We start from the raw sequence: 20448 nt of genomic DNA, 5'->3' as shown, positions 1-20448 counted from the left end.
GGACTCTCAACCACTGCGCCACCAGGGAAGCCCTAAAATTATATTTTTATCTAAACTGTATTATAACAATTGTTAAAGAAACCAGAGACAAAACCAAAAAAACAACCAATGAAACCCCTTCATTATAGTTTCTCCTGCTCTCTTCTTTCATTATCCACTCAAATAAACACATCCTAATATACTTTGTCTCTGGAATGAGAGACCAGAGTTTGATCCTGAGTCTCTCATTTACTATCTCTGGACCAGTGATAGATATAAAGATGTTATTATAAGGATTCAATGAGATAATGCTTTTAAAGCACTCAATACACTGCATGGCATAAACACTTGGTGTTAATGGTTATATTGTGTTTGCCTTTTTTCATATTGCTGCATAGTCTTCATAATTATCATTTTAGTCACTGCTTTCTTTTTTTTTTTTGTGGTATGCGGGCCTCTCACTGTTGTGGCCTCTCCTGTTGCGGAGCACAGGCTCCGGACGCGCAGGCTCAGCGGCCATGGCTCACAGACCTAGCCGCTCCGCGGCATGTGGGATCTTCCTGAACCGGGGCACAAACCCGTGTCACCTGCATTGGCAGGCGGACTCTCAACCACTGCGCCACCAGGGAAGCCCAGTCACTGCTTTCTATTCCACTGACTATGAATGATAATTACCTTTGCTTGTATTCTTTCGTCTCTGTTGTTTCTAATTTTTCTCATATATAATGCAACTAATTTAAGCATCTGAATTTTCCATTATTTTAGATTATTTACCTAGGGGAGATTTCCATATTTGAAGTTCCTAGAAAAGTTTTGAATTTTTAAAAAATTATTGAATATTTGCAGATTAAGAAGTTTTAAAATCGTGATAGCAGAGTTATTTTAGGGAACTATGGGCACTTTATTTTTCTTTTCCAGTATAAATTTGTATTAGTCTTTATCTTCTGCAGTTTGTTATTATGTGACACAGTATAGTTTTTGTTCAGTTCTATCTGGGAATAGAAGGCCCAATTAAACTAATAGACTTTTTTTTTTTAACATAACAGGATAATACTAAAGTTCATCTGGCAGGAAAAATTCTGTAGCCAAAATTTTTCAGAAAAAGAGTCTAACCCTACTAGATGTTCAAATGTATTCTAAAATACACAATAATTAAAGATTTGGTATGGGAGAAGATAGCCAGACAGTTGGGTAAAACAAACTCCATATATAGGCTCCATATGTAGATGCAAATATACGTGGGGATCTAGTTTATGATAAACTTGGTATTCACATCAGTGAGGAAAAGCTGAGTGGATTATTCAGTGATGATGTCACAACCGAAAAACATTTGAAGAAAATAATAAAAGCATGTTCTCTCTCTCATATCTGACAACTATATTCTAAATGTATCAGTGAATTAAACAATGAAGCTATTAAAATACTAGAGGAAAGCATAGGTAAAATTGTTTCTAGGGATGTGTGTTAGATGTTTGTTGACTAATGGTAGGGCATATTATGAACAAATTTGATCATATTTTAAATTGAGAGTGGATTCGATTTTGCAGTTCAAACAGAATATAACAGTAGAAGGAGTGGAATCAAATAGAAGGATGTTACCCTGGTTATAATGAAAAAAACATGCAGCAAATTGGCAGAATGTAAGGAGAACTGTGAACTAAGCTGAGTACTTGAATATGGTATTCTAAAAATAAACATTTATTTTTAGGCTTCTAAAGTTTTTATCTGAGGACTCATTTTGTAGTCCTGTAATAACCATTTAGCATGTTTTCATGAAACAAGAAAAACCATGGCTTCCTTAAAAGAAACTTAATCTTTGCTGTACCTGCCATGTTAAACACATCTTTTCTAAAATATGTTTGATCTGCCTTTTGAACTCCAGCTTTTTGACTATGTATCTGTGGAGTAAAAATACATTCTTTTTCTGAGGGCAAATATAAGATAATCTCCATAAGATTACTGATGTTTGTATTTCAAGGGAGTATAATATTAACTCAGGCAAATACTTTGGATAAAAATCAGTGATTTGTGGAAAAAAGTTTTAGTGGCAAAACTTGATTTAGAAAACATTCGGTTTTTCATTGTTTATAAAGTGTATAGTTATATAGTTTCTGAAAAGTATCCTCATATCTAAGTTATGGAAACTGTAAATTAAGTTGGCAATAATGCTTTTTTGGTAGAGAATTTGACTTTATTTTATTCTCTTTATTTAAATAGTTATAAAGGAGAATACAGAGGGGCCAGAGGTAGAAAAAAATAGAGCAGAGAAATATTCAGCAGGTATACCTGGACTTTCCTTTAGAATTAGCTTAATTTTTAGGAAATAGACCCAACCGTTGACATCCTTGCTCTTCCTCTCTCAAATTATTTAGCTGTTGACTTTTTTCTGGTTAACTTTTCTGAGCCAATTTCACCACTTGTAAAGTGGAGTAACAATAGCACCTACTATATCAATGAGAGTTGTATCAGGAAACAAGATACCCTCGGCTGGAATTTGAAGATAACTTAATGAAGGGATCGTTCAGAGAGGTGTAGGTAGGGTTAAGGGAACGAGGAAGAGATGCTAAAGATTCATTCAGCTAGGGGAATAGCAATAGCAGAAAGCCTTTGCCCTGCCTTCTGTTGGCCAAAGTCACCTCATAGCCAGAGGGGTGGGGAACACAGCAGAACAGAGAAGGGAAGAAAAAGGATTGGGGGAGGGCTGTGTTGCAAACAGGAAAAGAACCTAGCTTGTAAAAGTTGTGAAACAGTGACTGTAGTACAGTGTCTGTGACACAATACCAGCTCAATAAAGGGTAATTTTTTTTTTTAAAAAATTAACCTAGGTCTGTTGAGAGAGAGATATATATATTGGTATTACTGGAAACAGAACAAAAGTAGAGGTTAGTTGAAAAGCTTCATGAAGGAAGAGATAACAGGGGAGGTCGGAAAAAAGGAAATTGTAATTCAGATGAGTGTTTTTCACTTAATGCTTATGCAATACTTTTATTAGAGTATGTGATTAAAAGGTAAAAGATCTAGGGGAAAATGTACACTATAAACTTAGTATACATATTTGTTCAAATTGATCAGTTCTCTGATCTTTTGTACATTCCCTTATCACTATACCTTGAAATGTACTGAGATTTTTTTTATCCTTCTTTTTTTTTTTTTTTTTTTTTTTTTGAGATTTTCTTTGTCCTTAAAATCAAAAGGAAAAAGGCAGGATTTATCAAATGCTCTGTGGAGGGAGCTCCATACTTTATTTGGATGCTTGAGTATTTGCTGATTGTTTTTTTTTTTTTTTTTTTTTTTAGTAAAAAGGTATGTATGCATGTTAATCTTAAAACTCGGTGAATATTACTACAGTCTTATTTTATTTGAGGGGCAGGAGAATGGAGGAAGGAAAAAAATAACCTGTCAGTGAGATGAAGTACTTACCCACTTGGTAAATATGAGTTTCTTTCTCTTACAAAGGTACCTCCCTCTGCAGGATATCATGTGTATGGAATGTCTTTCCCGGAAGCTAAAGGAAGCAGTCACCCTATATCTGAGAGTTGTGAGGGTAGTGGATCTTTGTGCAGGGCGATGGTGGGAATACATGCCGAGTGGTAAGTAAATTTAGCCTGTAATGTACAGTGGAGCCCCACTAGAAACTACTAATAACGTTCCCATGAAAAGCTACTTGTTACTTTGGGATAGGCAATCTAGGCACCTTGTAGGTAGGGAGGCAGGATTTTATCTAAATTTTTTAGGTTAGTTTAGGTTGATGAAATGAGTTTTGCCTGAGGCTTTACTGTTTTAGTGGTCTGTTTTCATTTCCTACTCCTTAAGAAACTACATCAGTCTATTCCACAAATATATGATTGGAAAATACATATTGAGACTTTGATTAGCTAAGTATATGTCTATCACATTTGACAAAGTGTCCTTTCTTCCATGATGCAGATTTTCATGCACCCTCTGGTTAAACAGATATTTATCAATTTTTGTAAAGCTGCTCTAGTTGTAGGTCACAGAAATTGCACTTCTGGAACTTTCATTTCTTTAGCACTTTTAAAAGGCCTGTGCTAGGTCTTGGAGATTTCTCAAATAATGCATTGGCCTAGCGTGTGAAGAACTCAAAGTTAGTACCCTAACCACAACAAATGGACCTCAGGTAAGGAGACCACCAGAAAAGAAAGTTCATGACTTTAGTTAAGCAGAGCACACCTCAAAGGGGAGAAATAATATTAAGGGCTAATCAGGCTTCTTTTCAGTTAACACCAATCTGTTAATTATTCCGCTTTAGTTAATGTTGTTTAGCAATTTTGAATATCTTTTTAAACTACCTTTCATCAACAATATTCAGATCGTGATATTTTGAAAATGTGATGAAGCTGTGGTGCTGGGCAAAGGGGAGGGGTCCTTAATAGAAGTGAAGGGCTGAGGAGATAATTGTCTTCTTCTGTTCTATTGTGTGGAACAGAACAGACTGCCTCTGAAATACTGAGATATTGTACAGTTTGGGGTGCTGCATAAGCTTTCAAGAGGGTCATCAGTCAACTGATAGCTCTTATCAGTTGGCTGGAGTTATCACTATATCTTTTTGTGAAGAACATTGCAGAGACTTGAGGCTAGAACACAGCTTGATGGGAAGCAAAGCACATTTGTCTTCAAATACTTTAAAGAAACTATCGTAAGGGAAAAGCATTCATCATATTGCAGAGACAGCAGGAGAGAAAAAATCAGGGCAATGTGAAAAGGACTGTCATTTCTTTTATTAGATTTTCTTTAACGGAGGTTAGGCCAGTAGAAAATATGGACATGGGGTTAATGCACTACATAAAGAGATAGGATAGCAGAGCTCCCATGTGGTGCAATCTTACAATTAAAATCTCTGCCCCGTATCAAATTAGAGAAGAATTTGTCTGCACATTGCTGGCTTCTTTTAGACTGTGATAAATACCTGTGAGCCCAAGACTTCCCATCACTGCAACAAATATAAAAGAGAGTCAAAGCAAAGTCTCTATGGCCTAGAATAAGGTCTTACTAACCCTGCTTTGCTAATGCCACCTTGGTCTGGTCTCTGGAGTTTATACCCTGATTCTTTATATAATAATGCTAAATAAGGTTTTTATATAGCACTTTTTGGTTTACATATATGATCTCCTTGGACTCTCACACCATCTCTGTAAAGAAGGTGGAGAGAGGCAACGTGTAATGTACAACAAGAGAGGATGGACATTGGCAAAGGTCACATTCATTTTCTACATTTTTAAATAGGGTGATAAACCTTTTCATTGGGTTGTGAGATTAGATATGTAAAATGATTAACACATTGAATCGTTTAGTAGAGTTACTGTATAAGAAAATAATAAGAACTGTTATTATAATTAGAGAGACCAGGTAATCTCTTGAGGTCCCTTCTTACTCTTCATTTTTTTGTGAATCTGAAGCTTCCATAGCATCTAGACTAGCCCTGTACAAGTAGAACAACTTTTGAACACTGTAGTAACACTTAATGGTTTGGGACTTCATTTTTATTCTTGAAAATTAATATTTTTATTTATCATTAGTGAGTAGACAGTTAGCTTTCTGGTGGCCTCCATTAAAAACAAAAAGTAAGATAATAAAGTATCATCAGTATGAGACTTATCTCCTTACTTACCGCACCAGCAACTTGTACTGTGGAAGTAACCTGTATCTTTCTCTTCCCATCTGGTTGTTTCCCACTGTGGAGCACAGCTGGCCTCTCAGATAAATAGTTTTCTGTCAGTTCAGCATCCTCGTAGTTTGGATTGCTTATGCTCTCTTAGCTAACTTGCATCTGTCTTTTTCAAAAGAATGAACTGTCTAAAATGTCCTGGGAATGATAGTTAAACACAGGATAAAGTAATTATTGGGAAATGGGTAACTAAGAGAATGCAGTTTGACATGGGATTTGGGTTAGAACTGTGAGCTTCCTGAAGATGGGGATCCTATCTTACTTATTTTTTTAGTTGTGACCTCTATAGAGCCTAGAGGTTTTATGGACCAGAGAGTACCTTTGGGGGAGGAGGGTGGTGGCCAGAAAGGTTGTCCGTCCTCACACATCAGTCAAGTAGGTCCAAGTCATCTGGGTTAAAAGTGTGTTGTTCTTAGTTGAAGATTTATGTGCCTTAAAAGCAGGAGCAACAACAAAAAAGAAAATAGTAAATTAAAAGTTTCAGCTGTAAAGTATCAACTCAGAATAAGTGGTGTTCCTGACACATTTCCTCTGTTACTAAGGGAAATATTTTCTGTTTAACCATTTGTTCAGCTGTAGTGTTAGCCTTATGAAAATTTAAAAAGGAAATCTCTTTTTTTGTTGTTGTTTTAACTTTTGATAAAAATTACAAGTGCCTATAAATTTTGACCAACAGAAAGATGAACTTGGCTCTAAATACTTGTGAACTTCTTAGGCTTCACAGATTCCAGTTTTCTGACACTATTGAAGAAGATGCCAGATGTTGAACAGCTATATGGCCTTCACCCTAGATACCTTGAGAGGCGAAGGGTACGGGGCCATGAGGCTTTTAGCATTCCAGGAGTTCTGGAAGCTTTGCAGGCATGCCCGAACTTAGTGGTGAGTGCACCTGGTTGAACATTTGACATCAACTAATGGATGAAATATTAAATTAAAAGAATGATAGAACATGTTCAGTCACATGAAAATTTCATCCACAACGAACTTTTAAGTTCCACTGCATGCTTAGCATCTTATGATACAGAAATAGAAGCTTTGGATGCTAAATTAAAAGCCTTTCTTGTGTTTCCTTTGGCATTATTCTGTAGGGTGTGGAAACTTCTCATTTGGAATTGGTAGAATCTATTTGGACATACATGCCACATGTTCATATTTTGGGGAAGTTTCGTAATCGTAATGGAGCATTTCCAATTCCTCCTGAAAATAAACTGAAAATTCCTGTAGGAGCCAAAATCCAAACTTTACATTTAGTTGGTAAGTACATGTTTCTTGGGTTGCTTGTGACTCCTTGAAATGCCATACAACTGAATATTCACTGAAACGGAACAATGAGGATTTTAGAAACGGCTTTGCTGATTGATGATGGTAAAAGAAGTGCTTATGAGACTTGTATACAATTTTAGATTTCCCATTAAAGGGCCCCAGGGAGTGGGGGGTTGGCGGCAGACAGGTAGGTGAGAGAACTACTATTTCACAACCAATCTGATCCCGTTTTGATAGGCAGTTTGGGTAGTTTTGAAAGTTGTTGGGGTTTTTGTGTTTTTGTTTTTTGTTTCTTTTTTGAATGAGCCAGAACCCTGCCCTTGTTCTCAGATATCCACCTTTTGCTCCTAGTTCTACCCTCTAGAGGAGAGTTCTCCAGTACAGCCTTCTGTGGTGATAGAAATGTCCTATATTTGTACTATCACATATGGTACCCACTGTAGCCAGTGAAACAGAGGAACTGAATTTTTAAATTTTATTTTATGTTTGTTTATCAAATAGCCACATGTAGCTAGTGGCTACTTGATTATCCTGCTCAGCTCTAGAACATCACAGAATAAAAAATCTTAGATAACTCTAAGTTTACTTGTACCTTCTCCAAGCAGGCCCCTCTTTCTTCAACCCAGAGCTGATGGAAAACTCTGCCACTTCCCTTTTTCCTGAGAAATGGAGAGGGAATGGTTTTTTTCCAAAGGCACCTTATTTGCAATGGTCACAGTGTGCATTCTCCATGTAAATATTCTCTGAAATTGTATCCTAATAATTTCAACCTAAGTAAATGATAAGAACAGATATTTTCTCAAATTTAATTTGTCATCTTTGGCTTAGGTTGCTGAAAGGAATTTTGGGGGACTCCTGTTACTATAGTCTATTAATATTTATTAAATATTTTCTTTAAAATATACATATTGAGTATCTCCTGTACCTTATTCCAGGTACTGGGGATGGCCCTGAAGAATTGGATATTTCTGAAACTGGGTCAGGTGGTGAAGGGAGAGCAGCAGGGATGATAAGGACTAGGTCTTAAATAAGTCTTAGATGTGCAATTATGGGAGAAGAGCAAAGCTCTCTAGCAACCCTTCATTTACAAGATCGAGTAGTGGTTCTGATGAAGGAGTTGGATATCTAGTTTGAATTTGGACTTTTAGATAATAAAGGGATTCTATAATATCTAAAGTTTATAATATAAGCTCTGTAAAGTCAGAGACTGTTTTTATATCTTTATATTTTTCATGATGCCTGTCACAGTTCATTGCAAATATAATAAGTACTTGGTAAATTCTGTTGAAATGCATTTAATTCATTTGATTAATTCAACAGTTTAACACTGTTATGGTGATACAGATGTGTATAGTAAATTAATGAAAATGCTGGGGAAGACAGGTAATTGTGTCCTTTGTTTATAGAATGGATTTGGGGTAAAATGTGGATTGGGCATAGAATATAACTGTCTTGTCTGGATCTGTCTCACCCTTGCTACCCTTGGGTTTCCTAGTCGAAGCGACCACCATCATGGTAGATGCTAAATGTACCTTTGTGAGTTTTGCATCTTGAGTCCTAATCTGTACTTCACTTCTTCTGCTTTTCTTCCTTTGGACTAATCCCCAGTTAGTACAGTGTTTATGCATAGTTCAGTACTAAAGCCAACTATGTTTTTTTTGCGTGGACCAGGTTAAGGAGTAATCCTTACAGTAGGAGCATTCTGCAGAATTTAGCTTTCAAAGAACCAACAATTTAAGTACTCCCAATTTTGCTTTCTCTAGTTGCTATTGCTAGCAGGGCTTCTACTGACTCAAGGTTAAAAGTTATATTAAACTGTTTTTGCCAGCTACTGCTTTTTAAATGCCATCACCCTGGATCCTTGTATTTCTCTCCGAGAATTGTGTCACTTCTTGGCTGTTCCCTAGTCTACAGTGTTTAGACTCTTGGACAGGTTCCTCAAACTGCTTCGTACCATAAGAATTTTCAAGTTATCCATGCTCTGTCTCCTTCCATATCTCCTGACTTATCCTCCCACTCTACATCCCCTTTCTTCCAGAAATGGTCCTCTGCAGGTATGATTCCTAGTAACTCTGGAAGAGTTAGAGTTGCAAGAAAAACTTGTGTGTATAAAATGTAGAAGTACTTTTTAAATCCCATCTTCCCATATGCCTTTTCTAAAGAAATAATAGTCTGTTTATTGTTTTCTTAAACTGTTCTTTACAAGCCTGTTTTAAATAAGCTTATCTTCCTACATGTTAATTAGGTAATTTGTTCTGATGAAAATATACAGGAAGGATATATTGTTAACTTGAAAAATAGACTATTGAACTTATACACAGAATACAGTCTTTTAGTGGTTTTCTTGTTTTTTATTTTTTTGTATATATGCTTTAGGGGTGAATGTTCCTGAAATTCCTTGTATCCCAATGCTAAGGCACCTTTATATGAAGTGGGTAAGACTCACTAAACCACAGCCATTCAAAGATTTTCTTTGCATCAGCTTACGAACTTTTGTCATGAGGAACTGTGCAGGTAAGGGTACATAGTTGTGGTGGAATTATACACATACTATTCTAAAAATGTCCTAAAGCAAACTCCATAGCTACATTTGTAAGTGAAATTATGTTATGCTATTACTGTTTATGTTTGTAACTTACCTTATGAAGGTAAATGTACTTTTTGTTTTAAAGACAGTAGACATATAATTTGTCTTTGACCCTTAGCAGAAAAAATAAGGTGTCAAAATGTCTCTACATATTTCTTATAGGCACTTTTTATAGGATTGTTTTAATAAATTTTTTTTACTTTCTTTGTCTCTGGCCTCCTGAACATTCTGCATGTAAATAGTTGTCTGGCCTAATCTACCTTAAAGCATAAAACTCTGCTTTTATGATACTACTTTTCTGTTCTGAAACCTTCAGTACTTCTGTTGCCCTAGTGTGTCAAGTGGGAACTGTTCTGCTTTAGAATTCATAATACCCAGGGCCCCTCTTGATATCCTTATTTCAGACTCCTTTCTAAGGTACTCCTTTTATTGTCAGGCCTGCCTACTCACTGTTCCCAAACAGCCATACCAGCTTTCGCCTGAGTGTTTTTCCATATTATTGTTTCCTTGTCCTGAGGTTTACACTTCCTTCTTCCTCTTCACTTGTATACATTTTTTAAGTTTTGTTCTTCAAACTTACTTTTTTTTTTTATGTAGTATATCGGATCTTATTTTTGTACCTGATATGTTCTGCCTTTTTATCTTTTTTATAATTATTCATGTTAGTTTTATGTTTGCGTCAGTTGTGAGCTCTTTGATGGACAGGATCCTATCTTTTGTAATCTTCCATAACACCTAATATAACACTGGTCACATAGAGAGATGTTTAAGTCATTGAGCTGTTTGTTAGAGTGAAGGATCAAATTTTCAACTTGCCTTTTCCCCTTATTTATTTTGAGCTCAAAACTATTGAAACTTCAGGGAATTTACAAAAAATACTAAATCTCCAACGTTACTGAAAAATCCTTATGCTGAATAAGTATGTGGTTAACAGACTAATACTCTTTCCAATGAGAAGTATAAATCGCAGAGAGCCAGCCACTTGGCTGTCATTTTCAGACATAGAATTTATAAGTTATTCATTTCAGTTGCTGATTTGAAAAATCATCTTTACAATTTACATTGTTGCATTGAAATTGTCTTTCTCCAGGACCCACAAACTCCTTGAAATATGTCCCTTTAGTAACAGGCTTAGCCTCTGCCCGCAACTTGGAACATTTGGAAATGGTTCGAGTTCCTTTCCTTGGAGGTCTTATCCAACATGTAGTTGAAGACAGTTGGAGATCAGGTATTCATTTTCCTTTAGTTACTAAATATTTTTAAAAATCAGTTTAAAATTTATTAAGCTTTTATTTAGCTTCTCTTTTGAGTCTTTATAAAAGAAAATGCTTGTTAGTAATTGTACTTTCTGTCTGATGTATTTAGTGAAGAATAAGTAACTATGAGTGTGGCCAGTATTCATTTCCTTTTTATGCAGTGTTAAACCTTCTCAAATAGTAGAGTGATAAGGCATGTTTTCTGGCTTGTTAATACTTATTGCTTAGTTAATAACTCATGTTATATTTGGACTCTTTCTGAGAGATGTTAACAGAGATATCCTAGTGCCTTTTGCTGGGAAGAGATGTTTTTTGACTTAGACAACTTAGTTCTACAAAAGAACTTAGGCATTAGTAATGTTAATCTAACATTTGCTTAATACTTATAGTATATAAAATGTTTTCATGTTTATCAGTTGGATATTAGGTCCATCCATCAGATGTTGGCTTTTAAAACAAAAAAGGATTTTACTTTCTAGCTCCCATAATTATATTTTAAATGATCATATGTAGCATAACATGCTCCACGTTAATTATCTCCTCACTGCAACAAAAAGACCAAGAAGTTTAGCTATATAGATAATTAATAGTTGGGATCAGAAAATGTAACTATGAATATCCAAAATATAAATGAAAAATTATCTAGTACCATTGGTAACAAATAGACATTATCATTAATACTGTTAAAATATGAGTAAGTACCTTTTTAGCATTTTGTCAGTTAATCAAGTCTGGTACAAGTGCACTTCATTAGATTGTGTGAAGGGGATGGAGACTTCCTCAAGATCAACAGCATAATTTTTTTTTTTTTTTTTTTTGTGGTACGCGGGCCTCTCACTGTTGTGGCCTCTCCCGTTGCAGAGCACAGGCTCTGGATGCACAGGCTCAGTGGCCATGGCCCACGGGCCCAGCCGCTCCATGGCATGTGGGATCCTCCCAGACCGGGTCACGAACCCGTGTCCCCTGCATCAGCAGGCGGACTCTCAACCACTGTGCTGCTAGGGAAGCCCAACAGCGTAATTTTTATTCCATGGCTCTAGCTAACAGGATAAAATCAGAAAGGAAAAGAATGCTTGGTGTCAGTTTATTTACCTCTTGTAAAAATAAAAAGTAAAAAATAAATTTAAAAAATGAAAGGAAAAGAAGACCACAGTGCAGTCATTCATTAGAAGACCTGGAGACAGGTACCAAAAGCTAAGAGTTTGCATGAAGGGCCTAAAAGAGCAGCAGAGACTTTTCTTCCCTAATAAGTGTTTAAGAATGACTCCACCTTATATTTTACTTAAGGAGCCAGCATACCTCACACAATAGTTAATTCCAGATGATTCATAGATCCAAATGTAAAAAATACAGTTTTTAAAAGAAAACTCAGGAGAACGTCTTCTTGACCTCTGGTAGTCAAAGATTTCTTAAATAGTATACCAAAGAACACTTACCATAAAGAAAAAAATTGGTAAACTGTGCTAACGATTTTTTTGTTCATCAAAAGGCATGAGTAAGAGAGTAAAAAGCCAAGCTATAGAGTGGGAGAAGCTATTTGCAATACAGCTGACAGACAAAGGACTTGTATCCAGAAAGAACTAAAATTAGTAAGAAAAAGTCAGAAAACACAATAGGAAAAATGGGAAAACATTTTGAATAGAAAAGATTTCACAAAAGAGGATATCTAAATGGCCAGTAAACATGAAAACAGGATAAATTTCACTAATCATTAGGGAAATGCAAATTAAAACCACAATGTGATATACAAGCACTAAAATGATTACGCCTAAACAATTATCATCTAAAGTATGTAGAAATGCTTTACTGACAGTGCTGTGGTCAAATGGAAAACTTATTGTTTTTGTTCCTTTAACTAGGTGGTTTTAGAAATTTGCACACTATTGTTTTGGGAGCTTGCAAAAATGCACTTGAAGTAGATCTTGGTTACCTCATCATCACTGCTGCCCGTAGGTATGTTTCCTCTTCACATTGTTTCTTTTGTCTTAGAATTATGTTTTTTCCTGTTTTATAAAAATTGGTGGGAATATGTGTTTGAAGTTTGAGCATGCCTTTTTCAGATTTAAAATACAAAGGAGTTGTTTAAATAGCAGTAGGTTATCACTTAGTGGGAGTCTTCTGTTACAACTGATGACCAACTGAGCTGCACTCCAGACCTAGCAAGCTTTGAATGGGCGTGGTCTCATCAGAGAAAAGCAGTCAATTATCTGGAAGTGCCTGAGACTCCAACAGAAGTCAGCATTGATGCTTTGGTGTCAGCAGCCGGCTCAGGAGCCATTGTTTTAACCTCCAGATGGTTTTCCCAGTTGTTTTAGTTAGTTGGTGATAATATTTGCTATTCAGAAATCACTGTTATAAGTCAGCTTTTTCAGAGTCCTGGCCTTTAACATCTTTATATTTTTAACCTATTTTCACATCACTTTATGCCATGTTTATTATTTCCTACATATCAAAAGTCTACCTCTACTTTAATAATACTTAAATTGAATTAACCATTTTTCAATTTATTAAAAAAAAAACTCTTACTTTCCATCAGTAGAATATTAAGAATATAAATACAACAAAACTGTATCTAAGTTTAAGTGAGTAAATATCATTACTTACTATAGAACTATATACTCTTTGTTTAAATGGGACTTAATACTAGCCTAAAAAAGATATTAAAGAAATGCAGATTCTTGCCTTGACTTAATCAGGTTTAAGAAAGTACCAGAAAGGATATAAGATTATACAACAGTGTAACTCATTATTATTTACTGTAACTTCAGTGTACACGTAAGGCGCGTCCGCACTTTATAAAATACCCTTTTAAAGGAAACATCTGATATTTTTTAGTGGAGGGGGGAAAGTTGTTTGCATTTGACACTTCAGTAAGATAAACTTCTTTCAGAGCCTTACATTAGGAAGTACCTTTGATTCTGATGGCTTTCATTTTACTTTTATATGTATCTCTTTGTTCATAGGTTACATGAAGTTCGGATCCAGCCTTCCCTAACCAAAGATGGCGTCTTTTCTGCCCTGAAGATGGCAGAGTTGGAGTTCCCTCAGTTTGAAACCCTTCATCTGGGATATGTAGATGAGTTTTTGCTGCAGAGTAAGAATTATCTCATTTAATCCCTAAAATTGTTGTCAGGAACTTACTTGACAAAGTGAACTCTGAATTGGGATGTGCCATTATTTTCTTGAATATAAAACAGCTTAAAATCTTAGGTGCTCTCACTTCTTGAAAAATTTAAACTTGAAGTGTCAGTGATTTTTTTTCTTTCTATATTGCCTCTGATTTTAGCATATTATAGAAAGTGTAGTGATTGTCTACCCAAAAAAAAGATCCTTATTTACATTTGATATTGTCTCCCCTTTGCTCCCCAAGTTTCTTTCCCATTCTGCTTCATTTTTTTCACAGAATGTCATCCCTGGTTCCATTTGTTGAATTTGATCTGCCACACTTGAAGCTTTTGATGGTCCTCTCTGATGAGGTCCCATTCCCTGCCCATGCTCTTCATTTCTGTAATAAGCCCACTGGGGGTTCTGGATTTTCCAGATAGTGTGAGCACATAATGGTCAGTATTCGTTTAATGATGATTGCTGTTGGAAGGCTTGTTCACAGCATTTTCTGGAATGTATTTACAATTGGGAACTCATTCCTTTGGGTTTGAATGCATGTCAATTCGTTATTCAAACTTTTTTTCCACATGACATTAGTCAGACATACAAAAACATTTACACCTTCAGCATGTTTTTATTTTTGCAAGAATTAGTTTCTTACCCATGTAATTTGTAACAAGTCTTCCTAAACTCTCATTGTCATACCAGATGACATTTTTTCTTTGGATCTAATTTGCATTGTAGAAGAACATAAGAAGGCTTAATTCTTCTTAGTCTAGATCAAACAATATGACTTGTTTGTCCCTTTTCACTTCTGATATATGTCACAATAATAGTTGGGATTTTTGTTTTGTTTTTACTTTGTTGCAGTTCTCATCAATACAGGTGAAGCATTAAAAAAAATCAAAGCATTATTTTCTAGCCTTTTTAACACAGGAATCATTTTTAATCTATACAGCTTTGAAAAGATCAGCTTTTTACCAACGTAGCTTTAAAACGCTAAACTAGCATAGTAATTTCAAATAAAATTAATGTATTTGGTATCAGGCTTTTCTGGTTTTCAGTGAAGTTGTTTCTATAGTATCTATATAGTAACTTAAGATTATTAGCTTGGTAATTGGTGTTTTTTTCTACTGTCTTGTTTTTTGTTTTTCTCGAAAGCTAAAAACTTGACAAATTTTGTATTTTCATGATTGCCACATTTAGGTCCACTGAAAGAATGTCTTTGAGAATTATCTTTAGAACCAGCTATTTCCCTATAGTGTTTCTTTCCCCTCAACACATATTTTCAATAGAAAAACACTTTACCTTTTCTGGGGGCTGCGTTGAGTCTTTGTTGCTGCGCACGGGCTTTCTCTAGTTGCGGCGAGTGGGGGCTACTCTTCGTTGCAGTGCGTGGGCTTCTCGTTGCAGTGGCTTCTCTTGTTGCAGAGCACGGGCTCTAGGCATGCAGGCTTCAGTAGTTGCAGCTCAGTAGTTGTGGCGCACAGGCTTGGTCGCTCTGCGGTACGTGGGATCTTCCCGGACCAGGACTCGAACCCATGTCCCCTGCATTGGCAGGTGGATTCTTAACCACTCCGCCACCAGGGAAGTCCCAACACTTTACCTTTTGACTACCATTATCTCGTTTTTCAACATAACTTGTTTCATAGTCTCCTTAATATTTAATAGTCTCTTAGCTTTGATTTTTTTTATAAGCCATTCTTCATATTTGTTGCAGTTCATCCATTTCTCCTGTATACATACTCTCCTCTATTACTCCAAAGACAGTCTGGGATTCTCTGTATGAAAATAGGTGCCAGGTGTGTCTAACAGACTATGTAGAGAGGAATGAGAGGTCACTGCTTATACTCTTTCACTTAATCTCTTGCTTCTCAGCCACTTAGACTTTGAAGCATCTCTCCAGGAGGTTAGGGTGGCTCCTGGTAAAACTTGCAGCAATTCTTTGTTACAAAGTTTCTGGCAAAATATAAATAGAAACATCACCTTTGTCCCCATACACTTATCGTAAAAATGACAGTGCCAGATTGGGGAAATGGGTGTGCTGAAAAGCAGATGCTGTGTACTGGGAATATAAGAAAAGTGATCCAAGGATGAATACTTAGGGGTTCTTTGTTTACATAGAATCATGATTTCAGAGATTCATGTGAAGGTGATAGGGGTGCAAAACTCATTCAGATCCAGAAGCAGTATAGAGTAGTCTTTAGGGCTGGGGCTTTGGAAAGACGGAGATGGAAGTTCATTAATCATGGGACCTGGGGCAAGTTATTTCTTGGGTTCAAACCACCCAATAAAAAAGTGGGAAACGGTCTTATCTCCATTTAACAAATGAGAAAACATGGTATTTTATTATTACAATCTCTTACACTTAGAAAGCATTCAGTGAATGGTAGCTTTTACTTTTAGCTGACCTCTGGGCTGAATCAGAAAGAAACAATCTGAGTCCTAGGTGATGTCATCAGGGTTTTGAGGGAGTGTGATGATCAGGAGACCCTAAGAGCAGGAACAGGTCTCAAAGGAATGAATGTAAGACATAGATTTATCATGCTAGGCTGTAGCAATTATTCTGACAACACCTTACCTGGGATCAGTTCAAAATCTACCTGATCATAAGGGAGAAGGCAAATTTTAAGTCCAAAGGGCAAGAAAGAAGTTTTTACCAGGAGACTAAAGAAAATTGCTCAGAAAAATTATGAAGAATTGGTTAAGGTGAAATCTCTAAGAAATGCCAGTAAATACAAAAAACAGGGACTCTAGGAGAAAGACCATGAACTATATGGAAAGTGAAACTGGAAGAGTTGGGAGTAGACTGGTTGTTTTAAACATGTCCAGGCTAAAGGTATGAATCCCTGCCCTGAAGGGCAGGGCAGCTTGTCCAGAGCAAGTGTTTTCTTTGTATTTTATGTCAGTTGATTGCAAGGACCATGAGAGACATTTATTGGGTTCCTATATCATAATATTCCAGCATTATGCTGGACATTGAAAATGTAACTATAAACTAATTAGGCAGAGTCCCATTTTCCTTCAAATTGCTCATAGTCAAGTGGACCATCCTGTAGAGCAAAGGTGAGGCAGGTGGCAGGAATAATGATAGGAAGCAAGGGATAAGGTATGATTTCCAGTAGCATAATCTAGAATGGAGGATCCTTTTACTAAACCCACTCCCTAGTCTGTGACAAGACAGTAGGCACTAAAGCCCAAGGGCAGAGAGAGTTGGGTGTATGTGTGAGTTAAAAGTCCACTTTCTGAGGTTAGGTACATATTTACTAACCTATACATGGTTCTAAAAATGAATCTGAATTTCAAAGTGTACTCTTCTCTACACATGGCCACACCCGACTCCAAAAACATTATCCTTATAGAATGAAAGAGTTACATTTTTAAGATTTTATTTTTCTTTTTAAAAGCTTAAACTAAAACTTCACCATAAATGTAAACCAATACAATTTGCCCCTCAATTTTGCTTTAAGACTTTGCCTTCTTTTTTCCTTTTCTAAACAATTGAAAATAATCTTTTCCTACTAGCTGTCCATTAACTTTTAACATAAATTTCTATTTTGCAAAATAAAGGCTACCATTCGTACAGAATACCTAACCTAAAATTGTACCTGAACCTGAACCTGATGATGGAGAGATGACGCCGGATGATCATAGAGACTGATCATACTGGATGTTAAAGTAAAGAATTGGCAACACTCCATGACACTTTAAGAACCTTTTTTTGTTTTTTAAATCAATTTCTCTTTCTAGGCAGAATGGCTAATGCAGATCTGGTGAAGTATGGTTTGGCTGATGTGGTAGAAAATCCTGGTATCATCACTGATATAGGGATGAAGGCAGTCAACGAAGTTTTTTCCTGTATCAAATATCTGGCAATTTATAATTGCCCCCATCTACATAACCCATACAATTGGATCTCAGGTACTGTATGCTTAAGTGTGGCTCTATTTTATTAATGTCAAAATAATATGTGTCTTTGTTTTCTGTGTGTGTCATGAATTAACATTCCTGATATAAAATGTAGATATTTTATATGGATCATTCATAGAAGTTCTGGGAACCTTTGATAACTGAGTTGGAAATATTTTCAGTGCCTCTTTGAACTCCTGAAATTCTCTGCCTGGAAATTAGCACTGTCCAAGTTATAATTCAGTTGTACTGATCCTTACTTATTTGTTTTTCTTTGGGCCAGGCATGTAAAGTTTAGGTTAGGAATTGTTGCCTAGGATGTTGGTTGTTTTCTCTGTATTCAAATGGCATATCATCTGAACCAACAAAGTGGGTATGTATTTTAAAAACTTGAGTTAGGTGACATATTAAACATTAACTTGTGAAATTTTCTATTGCCTTAAAATCCTAGGCTATTTCAAATCTCCCCTCCATACAGTATCCCTTGTGTATAGAAGTGTGACTTTTGCACTTGGTATTTTTCATTATGAGGGGAGTTTATTTCCCTCCCTGAGAGAGTAATGCTATTTATTTCTTTTAAAGCCCTTCTTAAAAACCTAAATTCACAAGCCTTTAAATAAATTCAGAGCTAGAGAATTTTCGTTTTGACATCCTCTTAGCAAACCAAGCCCCCTTACTGACACCTGCAGACCAGTCTCTTCTGCCGTCTGAGCCACCGCACAGGGATACTGTAGCTCCTTACAAAACCCATCTTCAGACCTGTTGTAGGGCTCCCAGGCCTCTGCTGAGATCATTTGTTAGAGTGGCCATGTCTCACCCATGAGAAGAGAAGTTCTACCCCTTGCCCAGCAGCACCAAGAAGTTATTGGGAAATAAACTTTAGGCTGTATGTGGCGTAGATCGCTTTTAAAAAATAACATTTATTGGGTTTTTGGTTTGTTTGTTTTCTTAAATACAGAAGAGTATAAAGAAGAAAATAAAAAATGGCCTATAATCCCATCACTCAGAACTCCTGTTAACACTTAAAAACTAAAAGTAATACATGCACTTGATAAACAGTATCAAACAATACAGAAAGGTACAAAATGAAAAGTCTCCTCTTCTCAAAGGTAACCACCATCAACGGTTTCTTGTATATTCTTCTGGACAGGTTATTTTGTGCATATTGCAGCCTATACATATATAGCATTTAAAAATGATTTACATATACGAAAGGACGTTACTGTGTATACATTGTCCTGTAGCTTGTGTTTTGCACTAAGAATATTTTGGAGAGCTTTCCATATTAGTAAGCATATTCAGTTCTTCTTCATTCTTTTAATAGCTGCATACTCTTTTATGAAAGGAATATGCCAACATTTCTTTTAACTAGTATCCTATCGTTAAATAGGCATGTAGGTTTTTAAGTGAATCACATTTAAGTATAGGCTGACTTAGTTTCAAGTTAATGATTTCCAAGCCATCTATTTCTCACAATGAAATTAGGTAAGGAAACATCATAGTTCAGAGTCATCAAGTGTTAGAGATCATGAAGTAAAAGAAAATTTACTCAAGGAAAAAGGATTTGAAAGTCTTTGTGACCTATAGCAAAATTCATGAGTAATGGAGAAAGTGTTAGTTACATTCTCTCTGGCCATATCGTTTCTTCAATAGACCACTCAAGATGGACTCGATTGGTTGATATCAACTTAGTGCGTTGCCATGCTTTGAAGCTGGACTCCTTTGGCCAGTTTATTGAATTGTTGCCCAGCCTGGAGTTTATTTCACTGGACCAGATGTTTCGTGAACCACCCAAAGTAAGTCACATTTGAGAGCATTTTTGTTTATTTTGATACTGAAGGAAGAAAATAAAACAACCTAAGTAATTTTTTTTCCTAATAATATGCCTTTACAATGTTATAATTTGACTTTTTACTGCCAGCCTCAGTGAAGGAAGGCATAAAGGTTATAATAATGTATAGCCACTTGTTCTGGTAAATGACTATTAAGGGATTTCCAGAGAAAGGAAAGGAAAAAGTAAGTGCAAAGCTGTCTCCATCAGGTTTATAAAGTGAAGGTAAGAGCAAAGGTGGAAATTTAAGCTAAAGCAAAAGTTATTACTCAAGAGTAATTAGTTGGAAGATTAAATCTCTAATTAGCAACTCAAAATATAAGTAAGGATTAGGAATTTTGTTTTGGGAATGTTTTACTTTGCTGCTACCTTTTCTGTTCAGTTGCATATCTGGGGAAATTTGAGGTTGCCCAGTTGTACAAAATGTTATTTTAAAACTGCTTAACACATAAAGCTTTATACTCGCATCGTAATAAAAACTTAATGTTTCAACAAATTATGTTCTCTCTTGTCAGTTCTTAACGGTTATATTCCCACTGTTGAAGCAGTGTGATATAGTGGGGAAAGCTCAGGGTTTGAGGACAGATTATTGGGTTTCAAGTCCCAGGTGTACCACTTACTGGTCGTGCACTGTTGGGCAGATCCCTTCCCATTGTGCATGTCATCATCTGTAAATCAAGAGTGATAACGCTTTTTCTTGCTTGAAGCGTTCTGGGCCTTAAATGAGGTCCTTTATGAATATGTGAAAGTATTTCATAAAGTGCCATATAAATATTCTACGTAAAGATGAAATGAAGGAATATTAAAAACGCAGGGCTCTACACTAACCCAA

The 20448-nt window shown here is 36.0% G+C and overlaps 1 protein-coding gene across 5 annotated transcripts in view; it reads left to right on the top strand.

Annotated features, from left to right (window-relative positions):
* Positions 1–20448, top strand: part of FBXO38 (F-box protein 38) — a 53506-nt gene that overhangs the window by 7857 nt on the left and 25201 nt on the right. For all 5 annotated transcript variants that reach the window (XM_024738239.1, XM_024738238.1, XM_024738237.1 and 2 more), the window contains exons 3-11: positions 3436–3569; positions 6381–6544; positions 6754–6919; positions 9305–9442; positions 10606–10743; positions 12631–12724; positions 13735–13865; positions 17627–17797; positions 19439–19581. In XM_024738239.1, the coding sequence (XP_024594007.1) occupies positions 3436–3569; positions 6381–6544; positions 6754–6919; positions 9305–9442; positions 10606–10743; positions 12631–12724; positions 13735–13865; positions 17627–17797; positions 19439–19581 (1279 nt within the window). The remainder of the gene's footprint in view (positions 1–3435; positions 3570–6380; positions 6545–6753; positions 6920–9304; positions 9443–10605; positions 10744–12630; positions 12725–13734; positions 13866–17626; positions 17798–19438; positions 19582–20448) is intronic.

The sequence above is a fragment of the Neophocaena asiaeorientalis genome, unplaced genomic scaffold (genome assembly GCF_003031525.2).
Source record: "Neophocaena asiaeorientalis asiaeorientalis breed wild unplaced genomic scaffold, Neophocaena_asiaeorientalis_V1.1 scaffold404, whole genome shotgun sequence".
NCBI classification, from domain to species: Eukaryota; Metazoa; Chordata; class Mammalia; order Artiodactyla; family Phocoenidae; genus Neophocaena; species Neophocaena asiaeorientalis.
This window is presented reverse-complemented; position numbering and strand designations above follow the sequence as displayed.